At 28.3% G+C, this 19,513-nt stretch overlaps 2 protein-coding genes across 3 annotated transcripts; both read right to left on the minus strand.

Moving 5' to 3' along the window:
- Positions 1–5,882: 5,882 nt before the first annotated feature.
- LOC100814695 (probable E3 ubiquitin-protein ligase RHY1A) lies at positions 5,883–8,675 on the minus strand. The gene is made up of 3 exons (XM_014772983.3): positions 8,208–8,675; positions 7,876–8,060; positions 5,883–6,530 (listed from the first exon to the last, which is right to left on the minus strand). Exons 1-3 carry the CDS (start codon positions 8,346–8,348, stop codon positions 6,146–6,148), a joined length of 711 nt encoding a protein of 236 aa, XP_014628469.1. The 5' UTR covers positions 8,349–8,675; the 3' UTR covers positions 5,883–6,145.
- A 9,455-nt stretch (positions 8,676–18,130) lies between these two features.
- Positions 18,131–19,513, minus strand: LOC100815216 (uncharacterized). 2 transcript variants are annotated; one of them, XM_014772574.3, is made up of 2 exons: positions 19,210–19,513; positions 18,131–18,672 (listed from the first exon to the last, which is right to left on the minus strand). In XM_014772574.3, exons 1-2 carry the CDS (start codon positions 19,251–19,253, stop codon positions 18,420–18,422), a joined length of 297 nt encoding a protein of 98 aa, XP_014628060.1. In that variant the 5' UTR covers positions 19,254–19,513; the 3' UTR covers positions 18,131–18,419. The 2 variants fall into 2 exon arrangements, with proteins under 2 accessions (XP_014628060.1, XP_006606894.2); XM_006606831.4 differs by having other exon boundaries at positions 18,131–18,681; positions 19,210–19,482.

Here is a 19,513-nt window from a genome sequence, read left to right on the forward strand (position 1 = left end):
ACCATTGACCAGGAACAAGATTTCTTTCGCCAACAAGTGACCTCAAGATTAGTTTAAACATTTTGCTTAAGATTTTATTTAAATTTAAATTCAAATTTTAATACTCTACTAACAAATTATTTGCATTTTTTTTAACAATCTTTGCATCTTTAATATAGTGGGAAACAATTATATTACTTTTGTTTTATTTACATTTTAACTTACAACGTAATTTTTACTTGTTCACATGGAATCTTATAAATTTTTAATTAAAAGTATATGCATTTAACATAAATACTAATGGAATTCCGTTCAGCTAATTGAATAGTGTACAAAATTGTTGGAAATCATTGGTACCTGAATTTAATCTTTACAAATAAAAAATGCATGAAATTCAAACGAGTGTAATGTATAGAAATATACATCGTAGATGTAAAAATAATATATATATATATATATATATATATATATCACAACATATTAAAAAATTAATCCAAAGATCATTCATTATTGTTATTCACGTATCAAGTTCAAGAAATGCTAAGCGTGAGGGGTGTGTTAGGAAAAATTCAAGTCCCACAATATATAAATGAGAGAAAATTTTTACTCCTTGAATTAGCTTTTAGAATTGAGATAGATATAAACTCATACGTCTTAAGACAAACCCAATTTGAAACAAAGAAAATCCAACATTTAATTGGATGGAGGGAAAGAAAATAGGAAACAAATAATATACGTATAATCATGTATTTTTGTGTTTGATTGAAAAGAAAGAAAAAACAAGAAAAAAAAAGACTTATAGAGATAAAAAATATCAAAATTTTCTTTCCTCTCATTTTTCTGTCCATTCAAAATTTAAATGTTTTTCTTCTTCATTCCAAATGGTGAGGAAGAGACAAAAAAAGCATCCATCAATGAATCATATAGGTTTAACTGCACATTTTACCATTTAATTATTATCATTTCACAAATTTTATAATCTATATTGTTGTGAATTTTTTCACCACAATTTTTAATTTTTGTGATTTTATCACTCATATTTTTTTTCCACTATCATTTTTTTCACATTTCATCATCATGTTGGTAACAAAATGATGTTTTATTTTTTCTTCAACTGTTTTAGTTACAGGTTAGCATCACTAAAATACACAAAAATTAAAATTTTAGACAATCAAGTTTTCCAAAAGAAAAACTTAGTGATAAAATTCACAGATAAAAAATGATGGTTAAATGTGCCATCAAGGCAAATCATCTTTCTTCCACATTTTAATAATTGTACAAGCAAAAATATAAAAGGACAAAAATGACACGGAATGCACAATTTTTAGTAAAAAAGGTGTGTTAATAACGACTCTTTTTAATATATTATTTATTTATTATCATTGGTTTAAAACTATAAAATTATATGAGATTCATTAAATATAAAATACTCACAAAATTTTGTGACTTCTGATAATTTTTATCAAATAATAAAGATCATATTGAAAATAGTGTATTAATTGTTGGAAGAAGTAGGCGACAAGAGTGTGAGAAATTCTTTTGTTTGTGATGGTGATGCACCTCATCATGTGATTTATTTGCTTTGTTTGTGTAAATAGTGCTATAGTGTCACCTTACTTAGAATGTTTGTGTTGTCGTCTACTCAATAATTAGATGTATAGAAGACGGTTGACTTGAGGATTTTGTAGTTGTAGCCAATCTTTTACGTTCTTGTCTCCGTCCGTAACGCGGAATCGACACACTTGCGTTGCGTCTATGCTCCAAATTTTGAAAGACAACTCCGCGTTGAATAAAATGCCCCAATCCATTATCTCTTCTTAATTATTTTTTGTGTATTCATTTAAATAGTCCTTATTTAAGGTTTTATTTTATATAAAACCTCACACGATCAATAAATATTCTTGAGATGAAAAAGTTCAATAAATATCCTTAATTTAGAAATCAGAATAACTATTTTTGAGTAAATTCGGTGTATTTCTATTTGAAAGCCACACAGATTTATTTAAGAAATTGGTTTCTCTTAATATATTAGTATATTACTCTCCCTGTGGAGAGAATATTTTTTTTTTATGTACGTAGAATAGATACTTAGTTAAATTACTCTTTTACTCTACTGAGTTTTTACATACTTTCTCAGTAATTATTACTTATGCTTTATTTTATTTCACTTAATAAATTACGAAAAAGTAATCTTTTGATTATCTGAAGTAAGAAAACATCATTATTTTTAATGTTTATTATTGTCTGTTAGTATCTTCGTCAAACAAACATACAAAAAAACACAGTGAAATGATTATTGTTTAAAATGATAAATAATTTTCAACCATTGTCTAACAATATTCCACATTCTTTTATTTCTCACAAAAAATTTATCAATATAATTAAAAAAAAATGAAAATGATGGTATATTGTAGTTTCTTCAACCAACCAATGATATCTTTGTCGTAGAGTATGGAATGAGCAGTAATGCCCAGACAGAAAATGGCAGGCTAAATCCATACAATGATTATTGTTCCTTGTTGCAAGTGAAGTTAGGACGGACATAAACTAATACAAGCAAGTGGGGTTTCACATTCTTTTGGGACAATATCAAAAAGACCTAACCTTCAATCTATTTGCCGACAACACTTCCTAGATATGGCACTTGTTGGTGGGCTTATTGATATTTTGAATAAATGTTTTTTTGTCTTTTTATATATAATATATTTTTTATTTAGTCTTTTCATTAAAAAAATCATGAATGAGTTTCCTAACGTAATATGTTGTGAGGAAGCAACCGAAACCAAAATAATATAATTTTAATAAAAGTTTCTAAGATTAAGAAAATCTTATTCAATTGATGAAACTAAAAGCATAGATTATTATAAATTTTATGATACTACATTTGATTTTTACAAATTAAAAAGATAAAAGGTTTCTGCAAAGTTAAAAATTGCTTCAAGTGAAAACTCACAAGTATTTTCAAATATTATAATGAACATTGCATAACTACCATATGACACATTGGTGTGTTCTACTAATGAGTATGTTTAGTTTAGAGGGAAAAAATAGAGTAGATAAGAATAAAAGACAAATAATTTTTTTTTAAAAGGAGAGATAAAGCAAAAATAAATTATATGGTTTGTTGTTTGATTAATTTAAGAAAAATACAATAGAAATAATATATATTTTGACTAAAAAATCAATTATTCTACCTATAGAATCAATTTAACTGCAAATCAAAAGACAGAAATTTTAACTCTAACCCCCACAAATAGTTTGTTAATCTCTCATAAATCACAGCAACCAAACTCAAGTTGCCGGTTTCTGTCTTTGGTAATTTAATTCCATCGTTGCAACTGAACACAACGTAAACATTGCTACATGCATGAGAGCCCAGCAAACTTTACAGTTTTTTTTTTTTTTTAAATATCACATTACAGTATTGCACAACTCATGTTGCATCATAAAAGGATGGTATCACGTGAAAAAAAAATCCGAAGTTGGTAAATACTAGTATTTTTTTTATAATAAATTTTCTAAAATGGCTATTTGGCCATGAATCACACCGGCCATCTTCAGCTGGCATGAGTTCCAGGGTTGGACATTGTAATTTGCAAATGATTACGTGCACATGACAGCTTAGATAATGTGTCTCTTCACGTAATATAAGTTGAATATGACTCGGGGGGAAGATTAGAAGAATTTTCATAGAGCTTATTTAGAAATTATTCATAACTTTAATATTTTTTAATTCATTTTAACAAAATGTTGGTAAATTTGTTAAAATAAAATTTAACTTATTTTGGTTAAATTCATAATTGCAATTTTGACATGTATAAATTCTTGTAGGATAAAAAATTATTAATTTATAAAATTGTACTGATATTTGCAATTGTTGCCTGTATAGAGCTCAGAAAATAATTATGTGATTTTTTTTTTCTTTTAAGAAATATCCATGAACATCTATTAATAGCCACGAATACAAAAAAAAAAAAAAAAGTTTTCAAATGGATACTCGTGTGACTGATAAGATAGATTTTTATCATGAAGATAGATAACGGGTAGACGTAGTTATTATTCGTGTCTGTCTCGTCTTGTTATCATTGTTACACAAAGGTATTAAAACAACAAGTTAAACATGTCTTTCTATATGTAATTGATTATATATATTTCCTGATTACGTATCGTAGCCTAAATGTTTACTTCATATTGTTTTTTCAATATATCAATATTAACTGTGAAACCTTTTGAGAACCCAATTTCTAGATTGACAATGGTGATACCAATTTAATTTTTGAATCTTAAATATTCAGAAGTCAAATTAATTCATGACTAATTTCTTTACCAAAAAAAATACTTGACTAATTGGGTTAAATAAATTTATATACAAAAAATAAAGGTCTTTTAGGTTTTCTTATTAATAAAAGGTAAACCTAAGATTTTACTTTTTTTTACCACCTAAACCAATGAATATTAAAACTGATAAAAAAAACCTCAATAAATATGTTGTTTTCAATCTACAAAAAAAAAAATGTTTTCAGTCAAGTGCATTTCTTTGATCATCGTTACCTCTTTCAACAATATTGCCTCAATTTCTCACCATCATCTGAGAAAGAAAGAGTGAAATAACAGCCACAGGCCCACGGCCCACGAGGTTATCATTTGGCACATTATTTGAATCAGTCTATTGTATTATAACAGGGAGTTTACGTTTTTTTCTTAACAGAACAGGGAGTTTACGCTAAAATATATTTATTTTATCTATTTAAATTATTTTTTACTTATTTATTTTATTCATTTAAATGATTATTTTTTTTAACAATAAGTCATGGGTCAAGTGAAACTGACTGCATTCCTCTAAACAAGATTTTAAATTAATCATCAAGAGTATATAAATAAAACATAACTGAAAAGAAAGACATTATTAAAAAAATTTCAGTAGAAATTAATCATTAAGAGTATATAAATACAACCATTGACGTAATTTTGTTTCATATGGACGATAATTTCTTTCAAGTGATTTTAGTAGAAAATATTATTTCCTTTCTAGTTTTTTAATAGTGTCTCTTATAGTTTCTCTTCGTTAGTTCCTTAATAATTTTTTTGATGAATATTATTTTTTTATTTTCATTAAAAAAAATACATAAGCAGTCTACACAAATAAAAAACGCCTTCATGAGAGTTCAAGCATCCTATAAAGCAACAATTTTATATAGTTTTAAGTAAAGGAATTGTTATTTTTTATCTTATTTAACAATATATTATATTACTAAATATAAGATAATATTATTTATAAAACACGATAATCTTATCTAAACTCACACTAAAATGCTACTTATATTTACCTCGGTTGACTTCAAAATTATTAACCTCTAATCCAGTCCATCGTGGGAGCAAAGTGCATACATGCTGGCCTTTTCTCTGGTACATTTACTAAATTTGCATTTTAGATCCACATTCTATATTATTGTTTTTCTTTGTCAATATATTCTATATTTATTCGTAAAAATTATTTGTAAAGCATAAAAAATTTATTTATATAATGTGTTTAAACTCAAATACAAGTAATTATCCACAAAACTATAATATAGATATAGATATTATAATATACTCCTTTTTTTGGTTTTATGTATTATAATATTTGTAACATTTTAAAGTTAAATATTCTATTTATAATGTTTTATATTTAAATATAAGATTATATATTATCCTTTTAATTAGTGCTATTTTATTTTGTCATTAACTTTGCACCATTAAAATTAATATTAATATTATAATAACATCCATCTGTATTAATTTGTCAAACAAACATATTTCAATAAACCATAATAAAATTAACTAAAATGTAACACATGAATGATGAATCTTGATGCAAATGAATAGGTATCTTCCCGATAAGAATACAAATATTAAAATTACTATTTACTATTCACGTGGCTGTTATTATTTTATAACACGTCTTACAATACCATATTAAGCTACCCACATCTTTCCCATTGTCACCAGGAAAAGGAAAAAAAATAAAAATAAATACATAATATCAAGATAAGAGACAAGTATTAAGCATCCTTACAAAAAAACCAGCTCCACTACAGCATTCTTATCCTGACATACAACCACAGAACAAAACAAAGTCAATCTAGAAAACCAACCTACTCATCCTCGTTCTGTGGTAAGTGAGTATTTAGTTAATTACAACTATACTTCTTCGACAGTATGGACAGTCTCCACAGCAGCGAATCCAAGGATCCAAGCAAACAGAGTGAAACTTATGTCCACATGGCAAACGTATCAGCTCATCTCCATCTGTGAATGACTCCAAGCATATACTGCAATCCTGCAGTACCCTGGACTCCAATCCTATCTCATTGCCACTGCTGCTAAAAACTTCTTGATGCAAACAGTCCAAGGCCTCTTGAGTAAGCCCAGGTGGCTTTGTGTTTAGCTCTTGCAAGAACTGGGACCTTGCCATTTGAGAAGTCAAGTCAGAAACTAGAGATGCCCTGGTTGGATCTTCGTTTGACAATTCACTTTCTCGATCCTCACCAAATGAATCTCTATCATATTGCCTAAGGAAACAAAGCAAACAAAAACTTCAAATTGGATCAAAGGGCAATGTCAGTTCTTTTTAACAACAAACAAGAATACACAAACGACTTCAACTGTGACATCAGTAGGTCATTTATTATGATACATCATCATCCATGAAAGAAGATAACAAAAATCTTATTATTAGAGACTACTAGAGCAGCATCTCCTTCAGGAGTAGACAAGTTCTACATGAAACAACTATGTGATATGGGAAACTCAACAAATTAAGTACTGCAAAACCCTAAACTAAAAAACAAGAGACAAACTAATAGCATGTAATCCATTTGAATGGTAAAATTACCATAGATTAGGTCACTGAAGGAAAAATTGAATCCAGAGTAATCAGTTTGCATAGAAGACATCAACATATTGACCCAAAAAGTAGTTCCCACATGTTCTAATATTTTCGCAAAGGAATATGATTAATGGACAGTCATATGCTATTGGACACCTAGAGATATAAAGAAGAAAAGAGAGATAAAGAGAGAAGGATAGGTGTTAACGAGGTGTTTCTAATGAAGAGGTGTCCATATATCAACACTCTAGTCTGTAGTGAATATGGTGACCATGGTTGCACAAAGATCGAGACACATATTGCATCAAAACCAAATTTCCATATGCAAGGATTTTCTTTTTCCCCTGAGGGGTGCATCAAAGGAAATAAGTTAATCTATGCTTAAGTGCAAGTTTGGTTCTCTGTTGCAAAATTACGTTTGAGGCAAAAGTCATTTTGCCAACGAATCAGGAACCTTGCTTTTGCGTTCATTTTGTTTTTATCATTTGGATTAGCATGGGAACACGCGCCACAACATTTCCAACTGCAAACCAAACATGCACTAAGTGGTTGTCTACAACACAGTGATTTAACGAGATCATGAAAGACTTATCATATTGACAGCAAAGCCCCACTAATCAATACTACATAATCTGATAATTTTTTTAAAGACATAAGCAGCTCAACATAGAATTTACCTTGATATCAGTGACACAACGATAACACAACTCAATTAACATAGGATAAGTTATACAAGTAAAATATCATGACCACGAATAATGGAGACAGAGTAATCCATTAATACAATGTCATCCAATATCCATATCGGTGTGTTTAAAAGGAAGAATTTGGAAGGAAACAGAAGGACGTAAATCGTTTGTATTTCTTAGTTGAGAGAATTATAAAAATCCTAAGCAGATGAAAAGGGTTCTTAGAAGGATACATGATAATGTCTCATTTTAAAATCTTTAAAATAAGAGACACAGCTTAATTAAATGAAATATTTTCCATACCAAACTTAATACATAGATTGGGGTAAAAAACCAAACCTGTTTGTGGATAGAGGTTCCCCTCTCAACCTCTGAAGGAGCCTTGCCCGTGCAAGAACCACACCCACGGGTAGTCTCTCACTGTCACTTCCTCTAAGACTACTTCTCACATTTTCTTCAGAATCAACGCTCTCGCTTGCGAAAGACCGCCGATACCTCCCATCAATTCTATCAGATGCACGCTCCTAAAAACCACAAAATTAATAGCCACAACCTCAACACACTAACATCAATTTCAATTTCCGCTCCTAATAATAATAATTTAATAAATATAAGAAATTTCAAATTGTAATTAGTGGAATAGCGGCGGAAAGAAAAGGAAATGTACGTACCGGGTGGTGACGGAGGCGGCGGAGGTGGTAGTGGCGGCGGAGAGAATCGGCGGCGTTGAGTTCGGTGTCGAGCCCTAGATCGAGAGCACTTCGTCCCAATCGATGCCTTCTGGAGTGAAATAGCTCCGAAGCGCTCGTCATACACTGCGAATCACGATTCAGTGTTCGGAGGTTGCTGTCTCAGCGTGCGAATGACGCGGTGAGGTGAAGAGTTGCGAGAGATGGAGAAAAAGGAAAGGGAAAGAAAGAGAGGTCAATGACAACCGGCAAGTTCGATGAAGAAGCGGAACACTGTCTGCGATTCTTCCCTAATCCAATCACTTTTTTTCCGAGAAAGTTCGAAGAGGCAAAATAAATTACTGAAAACAGAATGGTCGATTAAACCACGTTAAACAAAAGAAGATATTTTAATGGTTTTGTTTAAGTTGTCATGGAACTTGTCAGGGACATAGTATTCTTAATGGATTTGGTGCGATTGGGAAAATGAAAATGAAGGATTAAATTAAACACACATTAGAATTAAACGTATATTGAATATTTATGTGTAGATTATTTTATAATTAAAGAAAAGATAAAGTTAACTTGTTTTCATGTAAATTATAAAATTTTTGTAATGAATTCTAAAGAAATTATTATAATAAATTAAAAATGATTTGTAAATAAATCATATACTATTTTCTTAAATTCTCTCAAATATTTAAATGAATATTTGTTATGAAATAAATTGTACGTAATTAGTAATTACGTAGTACTAAATAAACTATCTTTTGACTAACTTCTCAAGAAAAATGAGGATTTTTTGGTAACCTTTTTGGCGGCCCATCCTACTTGTTAATGACTTGTGGATATGTAACCCAATCAAAAGACAAATGCTATATCCAATTTCCTTTGATTCTAAGTATACTTCCCTTTTTATTCTTATTTAAATTTTTTACTATCATAAATACTCTTTAAACTCAAAATATCCTTGTATTATTCTTTCATAAAATAGTTACTGAAATATTACTTTACATTTATATTCTGGAAAATACTTTTTAGAATATAAAAATAAGGTTCTCGAAACTACTTTTTGAAATACTATTTTAGATTTTGTATTCTAAAAAATACTTTTCAAAAATACAAAAGGTAGAATATTATTCTGGAAAATAATTTTTAAAATTTAAAAATAAATGCTAAAAAATCACTGTATCAAATTTAATTTTTAATTTTTTTAATTCATAACTTTATTTCTTTTAACTATGCATAAATAAAAAAGGAGTGCAAGCATATCATGATTGAGAGATTGATTATGAAAAAACACTTAGACAGAGAGACCATGCAAGCAAGGAAAAGCGGAGCAATATATTAGATTGGAGGTCATAACAGCAGTAAAAGAGATGAACGAAAGAGAGGGAGAGTGTTTTGTTACCTTGGAAGAAGTGTATTATTGCAGGGAAATGTACAATCGGGTGAGGAAAAAAAAAAATAAGGTCGATAAAAATAAGTCATTTAAATCATAATCAAAATTAAATAGGGAAGGAGATGTACTTTAAAAAGGAGTGGATATAACATTTGCCAACAAAAAGTGACTCGTTGATATCCGAGGTTCACTGGTTTAAATGATAACACCCAGATCCAAAATAAATGTTACTATTTTTTCTTTCACCATGACATGGTGGAATTATTCATTCATATTGCAGATTATCAATTTTTCCTATAAAAAATCAACTAATTGTTTTTAATAGAATCTTCTATTTCAATCACGTTTTATCATTTATGAGACTCAAACTAAAGACATTTTTAAAAAGACTAAATTCAAATATAATTGGATTAATGACATGCTGCTTTATATTTAAATTGATTATCTTTCAATTGAATTATTGAATCAGTTAATTACGGATTTAGTTAGTAAGTTGCTAATAAATTGACTAAATGAAATATACAAATAAAATAAATATTTAATGTATATTAAGAAATTAATCAATTATAATTCAATTTTTTTCACATATATAATTTTTTTTAAGACAATTCTATTCAAAATATGATCGGATACTATTATCAAATATTTGGGACCTCTTTTTGAAAGAATGTAATGAACAATCATATTCCCCAGACTTAGAACTTAAATATAAATAAAATCAACTAATTATTTTATTAATTAAAAAATGAATTAATTAATATTATTTAATTTTATTAATCACATTTTAATATTTTTTTAATAAAGTGACAACTATTGTGACTTAATATCAATCATAAATAAAAACATAAAAAATAGAGTTTCAATTAGTTGAAAAATATTTTTAGATTTGGTATCATTAAATGGGATGAAAATAGTTAACATGAAATACTTTACAAAATTCTTGCTTTCTGTAGCATTGGAGAGGCTTTGAAGTAGTTTAATGTTCTTGGTCCCATAGAAAACGTAGTTGATTTAAATAGTTCCAATCACCTCCTTCCAATATTTGTCATAGACCAGGTTTGTTTCTTCTTCTTTATAATTAACCTAATGCTTTGGCTACATTTTTTAGAAAGGAAAAAGATATATTAAAACTGGTTTGGCACACAAGTTTTCTTTATAGCCTAACTAATGCTTTGGCTACAGTGTCTAAGGAGTATCATCTCGTTCATTTTCCACCAATGTCTCCTCGACCATCCTTCCATGATCATCCAAAAAGCAGAGGTACAAAGTCAGGATGCTAATACAATATGATGACACGAAGGCTTGCCACCTTCCACAGTCTTGATATCTTCAAAAATGTCAATGTCTCTTTCGTGTAAATCACTGAGGTGTATATATTTTCTTGGAATAAAATCCCAGTACAATTAGGATATTATGCCCCATGATTGCACACTTTTGTAAATGATAGTAGCATCACGTATTTAACAGATTTGTGTAGTTGCCCTATGACTGCTCAAGTTTGTAAAGGGTTAACAACATAATGGGTTCAGAAAGAAAGAAAACAAATTATTTATATATTTTTCAATGAAAAAAAGACGTCCCACGAGAATTACTATTGATGCGACTGAAAACTTATTAGCATTTTATTCAGGTGGGGAAACAATAGGAGGGATAAAAATAAATGTATTGTTTAGATAAATAGAAATTAAAAAACGAGATAATTTTTTATTTACACAAGTAAAATAAATAGTAAAAAAATAAAATAAAAAATTGCATATAATTTTTTTTAATAAAAATATATTTTTACGTAACAAAATTGTGTAATTTTATTCTTAGCCTTTTATAATTATCTTATATCTTATACATAATATAATTTTTTACATCTAAAATAATTAAATTAGACTCATTTAAATAGCTTATTTTAATGTTGTTATACATATAAAAAAAACATCTAAAACAATACATAATAGAATAAAGAAACTTTTTACGCACAAGTATAACATCTCATTTTTTTTTAATATTGTCAGGTTTAAAAAAAAGCTAGTTGGATTTTCTCCGTCAACACAAATATAGCCATTAAGGCAGCGTTTTTTTATTTTTTTTTTTTAAAATGGATCTTGCTTAATAAACGTCGCTCATTATTTTATTTCTATGATAATGCAAATGGTAGATGTGATTAATTTCTATTCCAAAACTCTTGTTTTTCTTTCATAGCTTAATTCGTTTGTTTCAAGATAAACATAGTGTAAAGGATAAAACTCCAACCATGCACACCCTTAGACCACAAGGATAAGATTCTAGATTTTGCAAGATCATTACACTATAGACCGTCTTTATCAGTCTTAGTAACTTTCTAATCTCTATGCAATTGAATCAATCTTCCCCACTATTGGTTATTTCAGTCAAAAACAGGAGAAATTCTTCGAAACCCCTGCATGTCGAGAAAATTTTGCCTGACCTGACTTACGAAATGACAATGCAATTTCGAATATTTTATAATGCTAGTAGCTTTAAACAATATACAACTTTATTTATGTGTGGCTATCTAGATTTCCTAAGGTATATTTATTTTAATATGTGACAAAAAAAAAGAAAATAGTTTGTTTGAGTACGTGAAAAATATCCACGGAAGTAGAAATAGTGTCATAGAATAAAAAGCTTTTTTGTTTTATTTTAACTTGTTTTTCCTTGATAGGGGTAAACCATTTGAATCAATTACAAGATTGGCCGTATTGTTTTTATCATCATTTTTAATATTGGTAATTCGTTTATAAATATTACTTTTTTTATTTTTTTTTTTGTTGATTAGTTACGTCTAAATATCATTTCATATGGTCCCTTCGGGGGACATCCGATAAATAGGTTTTCATATTTGAATTTTACTTGTAATTTTTTATTAAAGATTGTAACATATTTTTTGAGATTGGAATGAGATAATCCCTATTTTCTCCTACGACGAATTATTGTGTTTTGCATTTAATACTAGGGATTAATATGTGCTGCGTTTAAATTTATTTTAATACGAATAAATTTGAAGAGAATATATTAATATGTTAGTTTGAGTTAAACAGAGTTCAAATTCTCATGTAAAGCCTCAAATTTAAGTGTTATAGGATATAGGAAAAAATAATTGAGAGAAAATAAGTCAATTTTTTTTATAAAGTTTAGTCATTAACAAAACTAATAAATATTTTACTATTATAACATAATAACTCGAATTTTGTAGAGATGATTTCCCTCCCTGATCTTTTTTAGTGTTATTAAATCTTCAAAAAGCCAGATTTTTTTTTAAGTTAATAATAAAATATTAAAATTTATTTAACCTTTTAAAATATTAAATTATAGACATACTTCATTATGAGAGAAATAGTGTTTCTAAAATTTTCTTCATAACTATTTATTAGTATTAAGAAATTTATTCACATGAAAAATAATAAAATATAAAAAAAATTAGTTTGGCTAAGCTTAATTGCATTTTTATTACATTACTGTCCTTTTTCTTTTCTTTTTTTACAAATTTGGTCCTCTTGTGAATTTAATTCCTACTATTTTAATTGTATAATTTTAGTTTTATTTGTTAACATAACTTTAATACTAGAAAAAACATAATGTGCTTGGTAAGGCTTTTGATGAGCTTATAAGCTCTTTTAATCAAATTATAAGCTATTTTATTTGGTACACAAACTTATTTTAATAATTTAGTTTTCATAAACTATTTCCCAATTTTATCTCACTAATTTATATTAATTTTTTTTATCCTTTTTTTCAATTTAAAAATATTTTTACTTATTTTAACATTCTTATAAGGATGACGTATTTATTTTTTAGTTATTATAAAACATGGGATTTTATTTTTTTAATATTTTATTTAATGAATTAATGCATATTTTGTTTTTTATTTTTTATTTTCATTTAAATATTTAATCAATAAAAAATGATAAAATAAAAATTATAAAAAAATTGCTTAAACATAATATTGTTAATAAAAAATCGAATTTAAAAATTAATTTTAAACAATATAAGTTTATTTAATTTAATTCTACTTTTTCTAAAGGCAAGTTTTGATTTAAAACAATATTAGTTTATTAAAAATGTTTTTTTGATAAAATATGTTTGAGGACCCTATAAAATTTGAAAAATATTAATTTCATCGTTATAAAAATTTTTTGTATTAATTTAGTTTATGTAAAAATAAATCAAATATTTTTTTGTTCTTAATGATAATTCAATTATACGGAAATTTGACGTGATTAACAAACTTACACATGTAATTTAATTACAAATGAATTGAACAATTTGTAGCAGTTAAAATCCCTCAAAATGAATTAAATAATTTCTAATGACTAAACACCTCAAAAATTACGATTTTTGTCACTTCCTAAGGGATTTTCTCACACTTTCTGGTGAGATTAAAGGGAAAGATGAAACAACAGTTGATTCTAATGTCTTTTTGAGGGTGCTCGAGAAGAGAGAGAAAAATTAATCAAGTCAGTTAGTTGTAACCCCCCTGATTGTCAATTTTTTGGCGTCTATGACACTTCACATAGTAGTATTTCACTCAACTCTTTGTTTATTAGAACCCTTCGTAGGTAGTCATTTTCGATACCTCGACAATCATCTCTAACTACTTTTAGGATCAATGACTATTCTCACAAATCAATACGATACTTTTTAGCGTATTTTATTCTCACTCGCACTCTTTCTGGAAAACTTCCCAGAAGGTCATTCATCTCATAATTACTCAAAGCTAAGTATGCTTAATTGTAAAGTTCTTAAGTGATGAACCACCAAAAAGTAGATGTATTTTGTTGGTATAAGTAGTATCAAATAATTCCTTTAAATCATCATCAACTATACAATCTTATATCTGCACAATCTCTAGATTCTTCTCTTTTTTTTGTGATTCATCGAGGTTTTACATGTCCACTAACTTTCACCTGTTCGTCCTTAAACCACACCATACTGGGAGAGAGATTTGCTCTGATACAATTTGTAACGCCCTTGATTGTTGACTTTTTAGTGACTTACACATTATGATACTTCACATACTTCATTCAACTCCTTGTTCGTCATAACCCTTTATCAATCAGAACCTTTCGTATGTAGTCATTTTCGAAACCTTGATAATCATCCCTAACTGCTTTCAAGATCAATGATTATCCTTACAAATCAACACGAAATTTTTTTAGCGTGTTTTGTTTTCACTCACATGTTTTATGGAAAACTTTTCAAAAGATTACTCATCCCATAACTACTTTAAGCTAAAACACGTTTAAGTGTGAAATCCTTAAGTGATGAACTACTAAAAAATAGATACATCTTGTAGCCACATAAAAAAACTATTTAACTGAGATATCAATGAATACCGACAAAAATATATTTTATTTTTATGGGGACCAAATTAATATGAAAAATTTTGAGGACAAAATTAATATTTTTTAAATTTTATAGAGATCATAGACATATTTTATCCTTGATTTTTTACGTGTGAGAATCAAAAAAACTATCAAAGAATTCACAACTACTAAAGTCTGGTACCATCTTTAACTAACAAAGCTAAATCCCATGACATTAAAAATTAATTTTAAACAATATATGTAAAATTACCAAATATTTATTATGTTTTTATTATAAAAAATTGTTGTCATGTTTTTTAAGATCACAAGTTATTAAAAATAAATTAAAAATATTTAAATATCAAATATAATTTTTTACGTCATTTAATATTTTTCAATATTTTCAGTTACTTATTAAACACTTTGAATTAAATTAACTAATTTAGAAGTTTTAAACTTTTTAACTCATAACTAAGTTTTTAACTAGCTAATTAATTAATTTTACCGGACATAATTGTTGCATTTAAAAAAATATATTGATGTAATATTATACTGTTTCCTTAACATATTCATGTTCATGCTGACATGATAATGATACTCTACTGCAATATTATATTAACATTCTCATTGAATGTCTTTAATCTTTATTGGAGATTAAATATTGAATGTTAAGTCAATGGATAAATAAAATTAATTAAGAATCGCATGCAGTGAAATATTTTCTGCTTGAAATTTTGTTTAGCATTTCCTGTCGTCAAAGGGAAAGAAAATTTTCTAGAAAAGAAATACTACTTTTTTTTTTATTTTACAAAATTAATAAGATATAATAATGAAAAAATGAATTAAAAAGAAGGTTTAAGCCATTAATCATGACTGCAAGATCTACTGCGTGAAACTTGCCTATACATGATATAGACAAGTCAACTTGGCATCGTTCACGCGGTTTTACTTCATGCCGTTATAAAAACGCTAATATCCTTTACCTCTATTTTTCTTTAATTGATCCTTAGACAGTTAGACATTATCATTTTTTTATAAGATTATAATATGTTTTTATTTCCGTAAAATATTAATTTTTTTTTTAGTTCTAAATAAAGTTTATCTATTATTTATTTTTGTAAAATAAAAATGTGTGATTTTTTTTTTTTAAGGAAGTAAGGGTGTTAACAGAGTTTATGTGGTGGTGGATTATATGACACGTGTCATTGCTTCGTTGGTTACTCTCATTGCTTCCTCATCCAACACCCGCAGGCCTCCTTCCCAAACCTTCATCTTCTTCGTAACACCAGAGTGAGATTAGGGATGGTGGTGGTGGCAGATCTGGACCAGAGGTGGGTGGTGGATCTTTCGGGAACAGGAAGAATTTGAAGACCTTGCTTGTAGCCAATGATCACATAAAAAAGAGATGATGTAAAAATGAGGAAAATTATTCTCGGAAGTAACAGCGACAGTGAGACTCAGTGAAGGTTTGTGCAACGACAAATTTTCTGGAAGGTTGATGGTGGCGGTGGCGCCAATGGCGGATCTATACTATGATGAGGGTGTGCACATGCACTCCCTCATTTTTTTTAAATTTATTAATAATTTTTTTTAAAAATTAAAAATTATAAATAAAATCTTATATTTTTTTATTTTATTTTATATATATATTTATATAATTGAATTTACTAATTCTACTTTTTATAATTTGTTTCTATTGATTTAGGGTTTTGATTTCGTTACTGAGCATGCATGCTGCGCTTGGTGGATTTGAGGCGGGCGAATAGGTGGCGACGACGACAGCAAACACGTAACGAAGGGCGTGACCAAACATAAGTTCAGGTTGATGGTATTGATGGTGGTGTTTGGTGATGGTGGTGATTTGGTGATTTTGAAAAATGATTTTAATCCTGTGGAAGATTTTTTTTTTCTTTCAAAAACAGTACTAAAATTTGTGGGTATTTTAAATTCCAAAAATTGTACTTTAATATTTAAATAAAAAAATAATATGTAGGTTCAAATTCGTTTAAATCAAACTTTGTACAAAAGTCTCACATTACAATTTTTTTCATAAAGGATAAAAATTAACTTTAAATATTTGATCGAGAACGAAAAATATACATTATTCTTTTACAAATACAGCTCTTTCTATTAAGTTAGTTAAATTATTTATATTAAATGTCAATCATTCTTTAATTTCATTCCTTTTGTTATAATTCATTTTTATATTAAAATATGAAATTATAAAAAGATAAAAAACAATAAAAATATTTATTTAATTTTGTATTTCTTAATTTTTCATTATGTTTCAATATTTAGAACAACGAGTTATAAAAACAAAACTAATAAATTTAAAATCAATTGAGATGAAACTAAAGTTGAAAGTCTTTATTTATGAAAGATTAGTTTAGAAGGGTTGAGTATTCTACCGTTCTTTCCTCTCAAATTTTTTCTTATAGATCATTTAAAACAATAAATACTATTTAATAACTTTTTTAGTTTGTTTATACATCTAAAATAGTCCACCAAAGTAGACTGATTTGTCATCTCTACATAGGAATGGCCGTTTTCTTGCCACCTAGGGCCCGCCCGAAAAATAAAATAAAACTAATAGAAATCTTTGGCCTATGTGCTTCTTAGCTTCTCTTTCGATCCACTCAGAGTGATACATACATGCATAGCATAGTAATTACATGGGACAGAAACAACTGTGTAAATGGGCACAGATGAGACATTATGCATAGTTGGGGCAATGAATTAATCATCTCTTTTTAACAATGATATGTCGTTTTTTTCTAAGCCATTGCAACTGAAAGAAGTTGTTATCAACTGTCAAATAACATTAGAATTTGAAGAAACATCTGAATTTGGCACAAATTCTTTCATGATTGAAAATGCTTTGTCCATGTTACTGTTAGACTTGATATTCGACTCAGACTGAAAAACAATCTCCAAATGTAACGGTTGAACAGAAAGTTTAAGCTGCACCACAAACTAGGCTTTCATATGATTCCTTTAGAAAAACTTGAAAATACTGTCCAACTTATTTATAACATAAAAGTTAGTGATGTAAAATGTAAATTAGAATCACATCCAGATGTGACATGAACTTTTAGTGATTAATATTGGCTCCTTTATTAGGGGATTGTAACTATGTCGATTGTACGTAGTCCGTAACTGTACCAATAGCAACAGAAAAAGCAAAGAGACTAAGCACGCACGTTTGATAAACTTGTGATACAGATAGCTTAATAAACTTTATTATGATACAGATAGTCATTATGAATGCTTAAAAAGTCACAACTACTTTGGACCATCCAATTGCCCTTATTAAGTAATTGGGCCTTTAGCAGGAAGAAATTATCCAAGACTATATGATTCTATTAAACTATATATAGTATTCATATATTTTCTAATGTATGAAAACTAGTTAATAACACATCACATAAAGATTGGTCACCACCATATGATTCCCGATTATGTAGTTATTTTTGGAATGTTGTGGAGCATATATTATGGTTAGTGTCTGGGGTGGTCAACACCATCAACATTTCTGAACCAATAAGTCTGGTTTAAACGAGCTGCATCCTCTGGAACATCATCCATCACCCACTCATGCCCTTTTGGGAAGTAAATTCCTGTGCGTGGGTGTGGGATCCAGAAAGCTGAATCCTCTATCTTCCCACCACTCTTTGAAACTCCTCCAGAGCTTTCTGCAGGTTGAGCAGTGCCTGAGAATTTGCTGAGTCCACTTTTTGCTCTCTTAGCTCCCCTGCATGACCTTGACAATACATTTGCCATATGTTAGAGTTTGGTCTTTGAAGTTCTCCACAGAATAAAATTAAAATAAAAATCTGAAAAGGGTTCTGGCGATCAATTAAAGATTCTCTCTATTCATTAATTACCATTCAAATGGACAAACATATCATGGTAAACAAATATTGATTTAATACAAATATAGTCTAAATGGTGGTCTGTCACTCATGATTTTCAACAGAGATTTATTATCAGCAAAGTTGATGAATGCTTAAGACCAATAACTTAATAACAAACAAAAAAAGAAAAACAAATATATACATATTGTGGGTAAAGAAATATTGATTCAATGCAAATATAGTCTAAGTAGTGATCACTCAATCAGTATTTTTGACAGAAAATTGTTATCAATAAAGTTAATGAATGCTTAACACCAATAACTTGATATCAAACAAAAAAGAAAAACAAATATATTCTATGCAGTATTTCAAGTGACAACAACTTAGAAATGCCTTTGAATTGATCATTAAGGGAATTATTAATGATAACTTACCCGAGAAGCAACAAGCTTGCTTTGGTGATGCCTCCTCTAACCATTCGCTGCAACAAACAGAATCAATCGGGAAGCTAGTATTACTAATATGTGGATTATTGCAGTACGTTGTGGTACAAAAATAATGTCTCAAAACACCTAACGTTTCCGCTTTTCAAAGCCTCAAGACCTTAGATGAGTATTTATAACAATAATAATCTAGTACTGCAAGTATGGAAAGGATCCAATGGAGAATAAGTTCTATTGCACGTGTGAGGCACGAAACAAGACCTTTTAGATGTGAAAGGCTAAAAGCTTTGTTTGT

The sequence above is a fragment of the Glycine max genome, chromosome 20 (genome assembly GCF_000004515.6).
Source record: "Glycine max cultivar Williams 82 chromosome 20, Glycine_max_v4.0, whole genome shotgun sequence".
NCBI classification, from domain to species: Eukaryota; Viridiplantae; Streptophyta; class Magnoliopsida; order Fabales; family Fabaceae; genus Glycine; species Glycine max.

Bases quoted from the DNA above. Each gene is read 5' to 3' on its own strand.
- LOC100814695 (XM_014772983.3), bottom strand. From the start codon at position 8,348: ATGACGAGCGCTTCGGAGCTATTTCACTCCAGAAGGCATCGATTGGGA. The intron at 8,061-8,207 runs GTACGTACATTT...TGTGGTTTTTAG, and splicing joins GCCGCCTCCGTCACCACCCG to GAGCGTGCATCTGATAGAAT. The intron at 6,531-7,875 runs GTTTGGTTTTTT...TTGTTTCCTTAG, and splicing joins GAACCTCTATCCACAAACAG to GCAATATGATAGAGATTCAT.
- LOC100815216 (XM_006606831.4), bottom strand. From the start codon at position 19,253: ATGGTTAGAGGAGGCATCACCAAAGCAAGCTTGTTGCTTCTCGG. The intron at 18,682-19,209 runs GTAAGTTATCAT...TGTATTGTCAAG, and splicing joins GCAAGCTTGTTGCTTCTCGG to GTCATGCAGGGGAGCTAAGA.